This window comes from Fonticula alba (genome assembly GCF_000388065.1).
Source record: "Fonticula alba strain ATCC 38817 unplaced genomic scaffold supercont2.5, whole genome shotgun sequence".
In the NCBI taxonomy this organism is placed as follows: Eukaryota; order Rotosphaerida; family Fonticulaceae; genus Fonticula; species Fonticula alba.
The window spans coordinates 1,438,723-1,444,922 of record NW_009242975.1 but is presented as its reverse complement, the minus strand read 5'-3'; the positions used below and the strand labels follow the sequence as shown (position 1 = coordinate 1,444,922).

Here is a 6,200-nt window from a genome sequence, read left to right as displayed (position 1 = left end):
GGGGAAAAAAAAAAGTCCACGCACCCGCTAATCAAAATGAGGCAGGTGGTCATCGAATCGTTGAGGATCTGCCGGTCCACGCGGTAATGCAGCAGGGCATTGCCCCCCCGGGCCAGGACGTGCGATCGCACCAGGGCCGCCGACTCAAAGTACACGGCCTGCAGGAAGTCCCCGAGGCGCGCATCCTCATTGTGCTGGTGATGCGACGGGGCGGAGGTATCCTCGCGCAATAGCGGCAGGAAGAGGTTGCCAAATTGCCCGACAATGCGCGCGCCGAACACCGTATCCAAGGGGGTGATCATGACATTCGGCTGGAGGAGCGAGCCCCGGCATGCGATGGGACAGGACAAGTCTCATGGATCAGTGGGCCACGAAGGGAGGGAAGGGGGCAGGCCGGGGAGGGGCGGGGAAAAAAAGCAACAAGAAAAGCCGCAGCCGGGAAATACGCACCCGCTTCGTCAGCGCTGATGAGGAAATGTGGTTAAGCCAGCGATGCGTGTCCCACGGCGAAAGGTCGGCAAGGTCTTCAACGGGGGGAGTGGGCGTGGCCGAGCCGCCGCCACCGCCGCCGCCGCCACCGGCCACCAACAGGTCGGTGTCCCCGCCGGCCAGCGCCATCGGCACGGTCAGGTGGGGCGCCTCCTCGCTGAGCGGCGCATGGCCCAGCAGCGGCATACTGCCGGAGGATGTCAGACTGGCCGCCGCGGCCGCCGCCGACTCGACCGGCGACTGGCCGTCAGCCACCAGGCAGCAGGGGCGCTCCCACACGGCGGCCGGGCGCCGGGCCACCACCAGCGCACTGAGCGTCAACAAAACTTGATTGGCTGGCAGACATTGGAAATTGTACCGGATCCCGCAGATGACCAGCGGGTCGATGAGGCTCCGAGCACGCGCACACACCAGCGGCGCGTCCGCCTCGGCCAGGGCATCCAGGCAGCTGGCCCCGGCCGGAGCCGCGGGCAGCGCCGCACCCAGAGTATTCACCCCAGGATGGCCATAGGTGGCCCGGTGCGCGGCGCACATGCCGGCCGCCGCGGCCTTCGACAAGCTGCTCAGACTGTCCAGCAGGGCCACCGGCCCCGGGGGCTGGTGCTCCCGGTGAACCTTGGCCACCAGCTGCTCGTACAGCCGGTTCAAACTGTCATTCAGCCTGCGGGAGTACTTCAGGCTGGTCAAAGCCACGGCCGTGGGATTGCTGGTGTCCGGGGCGCGCAGAGTCCCGGGATCGCCGGATCCACCGGGCCCCCCGGACCCCGGGCCGCCGGCCGCCCGGCCACTACCCCCGCCCAGCCCTAGGCTCCTTGTCCACATGCTGCTCAGGAGACTGCCGCCGCCGCCGCCGCCGCCGCCGCCGCCGCCGCCGGATGGTACATCGCTCGTCGCCGGGGTCGAAGCCGGATGATCATCCCCCACCAGGCCGAGACTGTCATCCGGGTGCCACAGGGAAAACTTTTGCACCAGGGTCACCGTCCGGGTCTCGGTCATCAGGAATGCCTGCTGCGGGGGCTCGGTCGAGGAGGCCGAATGCTGGTGTTGCCGGGGGTGGTGATGCTGCTGCCGTTGCTGTCGCTGGTGTTGCCGCTGCTGCCGGGGATGGCGGCGATCGGGCCCACCGGCGGCGCTATCGTCCAGTAGGCGCATCACATCAGCCGGCGAGGCACCGCCAGGGGTCTTGCCCTCGGACACCGGCAGCAGGGCCAGCCCCCCGATGGATGGCTGGTCGGTGTGGGCGATGTGCAGCTCCGGCTCCGGGATGCTCAGGCGTGGGCATTCCGAGAGCCGCCGCTCGGCGGGGCCCAACCGGAAGACCTCATCATCCGACGAGTGGGACTGGTGCCCGCCCGGCTCGTCCCATGCCACGGAAGAGGAGGTGGTGAGGCCGCCGCCATGGGGGCCTCCACCGCTGCCGGAGCTCGACGGGCCGCTGGAGCTACTGGTAGCACAGCTGCTGGCGCTACTGCTGGAGCTGCTGCTGGAATCGCTTTCCGTGTTGAGCAGCAGGTCCTCGTAGTCCTCGTTGGCGATGAGATTCACATCGTGTGATGCCAGCAAGCGCACAGTGGCCTGGCAGAGGGAGACATAGGGAGATGAGCGAGGGAGGAGGGGTGGAGAGAGGAGTAAGAGGAGAGAGGAGGAGGACAGCGGGCGCGCGATGAGAGGAGCATGGAAGGGATGAGGAGATACATGCACAGGGGATGGATGAAGGTCAGCGCGAGAGCATGGGGAAGAAACGAGAAAACACCCAACACATGGCAAAGACCTCCATGGGGGCCAGCGCACCGAAGACCGCAGCGAGGGCAGAAGGCTCACCCGGTGTGCGTCAATCATATCGTCCACCGTCAAGACGTGGTTGATGCGCTGGTCGTAGGAGTAGTCGTCGCTGGATGTCTCGGACTCGGGCGTCAGCGAGTCTTGACCGCGCCCGAAGTTGCCATACTCGCCCATGGTCGAAGGGTCATGCGCCGGGCCAGCCGGCGAAACGGCCCCCCAGGACACATCGCGCGTGGCCATCCCACTCGCAGCCGTCACCGACGCCCCCTCGCCGGAGTGCGGTGACAGCAAGCCGGCCGGGCGCCAGGACCGGAGCCCGCCACTGTGCGGGGTGGACCGCATGGTCAAGAACTGCGCCTCGGTGAGACGCTGATCAAAGAAGGATCTCAAGTGAAAGTCGATGGCACTGTAGGACTGCGGGAACAGCGGGGCCGGGAAGGAACACAGGACAGACAGACAGCACGCCGCTAGGTAGTTAGCAAAAGAAAAAACCCTTCCCTGCACACGCAAGAGCACGGAAAGCAGCACCAAGGCACATGCACCCATCCCCCCCCCCCCCGGGCGCTCGACGGCACATACCTCCCTGGCCTCCTCCTTCACCCGGGTGTAGATCCCCTGCAGGACGGGGTTCAGACCCATGAAGGACTCGTCCGACACGGAGAAACGCTGGGGGATTGGCAGCGCCGCCAGGAAGATGGCCGACCCGGTGGCGATGATGGTCAGCAGGTCGGCCGAGGCTGACAGAACGATGTTCAAGTCGAACACCGCATTCATGCCCATCATGCGCAGACGGTATTGCAGCTGCCGGTACAGCTCATGCTCCACAAAGGGCAGGCTCCCGGACAGGGCCAGGGCCAGCTGGTGCGATGACGAGGTCCCAGGCAGGGCGCGGCACACCCGCGCTTCGATGAAGCGCGCCCCGGTGAGCGGCGCCCCGCTGCCCGCACGATCACCAACACCACCGACACCACTGCCACCACCATCAGTGACACCTGGCGCGACCATGGCCGCCGACTCGCCGGAAACCAAGTTCCCCGCATGCAGCCACTCCAGCTCACCCGGGACACCTTCGGTCGTGGCGATGATCAGCTCCGGCACATGCTTGCCTCGGCACAGCCGGCATGTGGGATAGGCCATCGGGAAGGGAGCCATATTGCGCAGATCATGGCTCACATGGCAAAGCGAGCAGCCGGGATTCTTCTTCAGGGCCGTCGACAGCCGGGTGTTGACCGCCTCGTGGCGCGTGCGCCGGGCCTCAGCATGCCCGGTCGGCGCGGCCGCGCCCCGACTGGCCGCTCGACCATCGGACCGGCGCACGTGCACCGGCGTCGCCGATGCCGGGGCCGCACTCGGCGTGGCATTCGGCCGCGAGCGTGGGCTTCGCCAGAACCGCCCGGGCGACGCCTGGGCCACCGTCTCGCCATTGTCCCCGACAGTGGTGGACATCTGCGAACCACTTCGTGACCGGGCTCCAGCCCCGGGGACATTGTGCAGGCTGCTGCGTGACCCCTGCCGACTGAGGCGCGTCCTGGTGGCCCCGCCGCGCCGGGGGTCTGCCCCGGTGGTCGACGCCGCCCCGGGTGCCGGCGACATGCCGCGCGCGGCCAAATACTCGCCGTCCGTCACACCGATGGCCCCGGGCCGCGAGGACGGACGATGGCCATCCTGCCCGGGATGGCTGCGACTCCTTCTGGCACTGACCGCACGCGCACTGTGACTTCGCCGGAAGAGCTGCTCCGGGAAGAAGGGCCCTGTCCCGGCCGGCGGCCGCCGGCTGCGTGCCTGTGCCCAGATCATCGGCCGGGAGCCGGTGGTCCGGGTCCGAGCGACGCCCATGCCCCCGGCGTGGGCCCGATCGCCATCTAGATGGTCCGGAATGGCCACGGCCGCTGCGCCCTCGGGACCCCGGCTCCGGCGCCGAGAATCCGCCATGAACGACTGCAAGGCCGAGCCCCGAGGGCTAAAGAGCCCGGTCCGACGCCCGCCAGTGGCCCGCGGACGGAACAACTGCACCGATGCCCCGGGCCGCGGGGCCCGCCTGGCCGACCGAGCCGACCTCGTCGTGGCACGAGTCTGCCGGGTGGCGCGAGCTGCTCGCCGGTCGCGTCCTCGCTCGGGATCCGAGTCGGAGCTGGAGCTGGAGCTGGAGCTGCTGGAATCCTCGCTGTCGGTGACATTGTGATAGTGTGCGCGCAGGAGGTGCACCGCCGTGCCGACGGCCGACAAAATCAACACCTCATCGTCCACAACCTCCAGGGTCTCGCTATAGCCGACCACCGCATTGCAGCGGAGGGTCCGTGCGTGGTCGCGAATCTCCGACCGAAGCTCATTCCACCACTCGTCGCGCAGCTCCCGCCGACGTTCCACCCCGTCGACTTCGAACACTTTGACCGACCGCGCCGACACAATGCCCCCCAGGCGGCCAATTTGCTCCGGCCCCAGGCGCCGCATGGTAATCAGCGGCAGCTCCAGCGACGAGGCGGTCACCGCATGGCGCCGGGAGAAGCGATTGGCCACTGACCGCCCGCCGTCCGCCTGGTCGTGGGGGTCCTCAGCGGGACGCGCCTGATCGCCCTGGAGGGCGGTGGCCTGCATGTGGATGCCACCCGGGAGGAGCCCGGGCGAATGGCGGGCAGAGCAAAAGGGGAAGGGCGTCTTGTCAGTGCAAGGAGGAATCGGCAACACACACACACACAGAGAGAGAGAGAGCGACAGGAGAGGGTGAAAAGCAAAAAAAAAAAAAGGAAAAGAAAAGGACAAGAGCGGCGGGCGTCAGCGGGGACGACGCACCGGCGTTGTCTGCGACAGAGGGTTCAAGGCCGAAGACCCAGGCAGCTGGTCCTCCTCCATGTCGGAGTCCGAGGTGCCAGCATGGCTACTCCCATTCTCCAGGTGGTGGTCATCATCGTCCGAGTGTGACATGAAGCCGGAATCGTCGGTGCTCGACCCGGAATCCGAATGCCCCTGGTCAAAGAGCCCGGACTGGGCAGAATCATCTGACGAGGCGGACAGGGCTCGGTCGGAGTCCTCCTCCGAGGAGGAGGACGAAGAGGAGGAAGACGAAGAGGAGGACGCGTCAATTTGCTTCAGCAGGCAGGCGGTCCCGGTGGCTCGGACCACCAGGCTGTCCTCCGGGTCGATCTGGATCTCAAAGCCCAGGACGGAATTGCCCTCCTGTCGAGGGACAAGGGCCAAGGAATGGGACATAGGGAGAGGCAGAGAGAGGGAGGGCAGTTGCTGTCAGCATGAGGGCACACCCAGACCAACGGCAAGACGGAGCACGAGACACCAAGAGCAGCGCACCAGCCGGATGACTTTCTGCCCGATCAGCCGCTGGACCTGGCCAGCGATGGACATGATGCCAGCCTCGTCGAAGGCACCGGAGGACTTGAAGATGTCCCGCAATCGCAGGGGCGTGTCGCCATCGAAAATCTCCTCCACGAAGCCGATCACCTTGAGGTAGGTGCCTGGAGGGGCGGAGCTACGTGAGTAGAACCGCACGCCGGCAGACGAGTCCCGATAGGGGTTCAGATCGCCCAAAAGCTCCAGGCTGACCGATATGAAGAGTTCTCCGCGCAGGCCGTGCCGATGGTAGACCGGCATCCATCCGGACAGGACCTTGGTCGAGGTGAACAGGGGCGACACATCCAGCAGGACCGAGCCCACTTTCTCCGGCTTATGGAAGGCCTCACTCGACACGACAACCACTCGGAGCTGCCCGAAGGGGAGGCAGGAGGGACAGGAGGCGGCGTTAGAGCGGGACAGCGCCGGCCGATGGGGGAGCAGGCGGCGGTGGCAACAGAGGCAAGCAGCGAACACCAGCAAGAGGTGCCGACACGGCGAAACACACCGCATTGTTGTGAATATCCGACTCGTTGGCAATTTCGATGCGCATCGACTTGTTCCAGAAGGGATTGGCCGATCTGCGC

At 66.6% G+C, this 6,200-nt stretch overlaps 1 protein-coding gene across 1 annotated transcript in view; it reads right to left on the bottom strand.

Moving 5' to 3' along the window:
* Nucleotides 1-49: 49 nt before the first annotated feature.
* Nucleotides 50-6,200, bottom strand: part of H696_03497 (hypothetical protein) — a gene marked incomplete at its 3' end in the record, with an annotated part of 6,686 nt that continues 535 nt past the window's right edge. The window contains exons 2-9 of the mRNA XM_009497362.1: nucleotides 6,122-6,194; nucleotides 5,575-5,985; nucleotides 5,062-5,445; nucleotides 2,851-4,860; nucleotides 2,281-2,685; nucleotides 451-2,064; nucleotides 145-311; nucleotides 50-68 (exon numbers count right to left, since the gene is read on the bottom strand). Coding sequence (XP_009495637.1) covers nucleotides 50-68; nucleotides 145-311; nucleotides 451-2,064; nucleotides 2,281-2,685; nucleotides 2,851-4,860; nucleotides 5,062-5,445; nucleotides 5,575-5,985; nucleotides 6,122-6,194 — 5,083 coding nt within the window. The remainder of the gene's footprint in view (nucleotides 69-144; nucleotides 312-450; nucleotides 2,065-2,280; nucleotides 2,686-2,850; nucleotides 4,861-5,061; nucleotides 5,446-5,574; nucleotides 5,986-6,121; nucleotides 6,195-6,200) is intronic.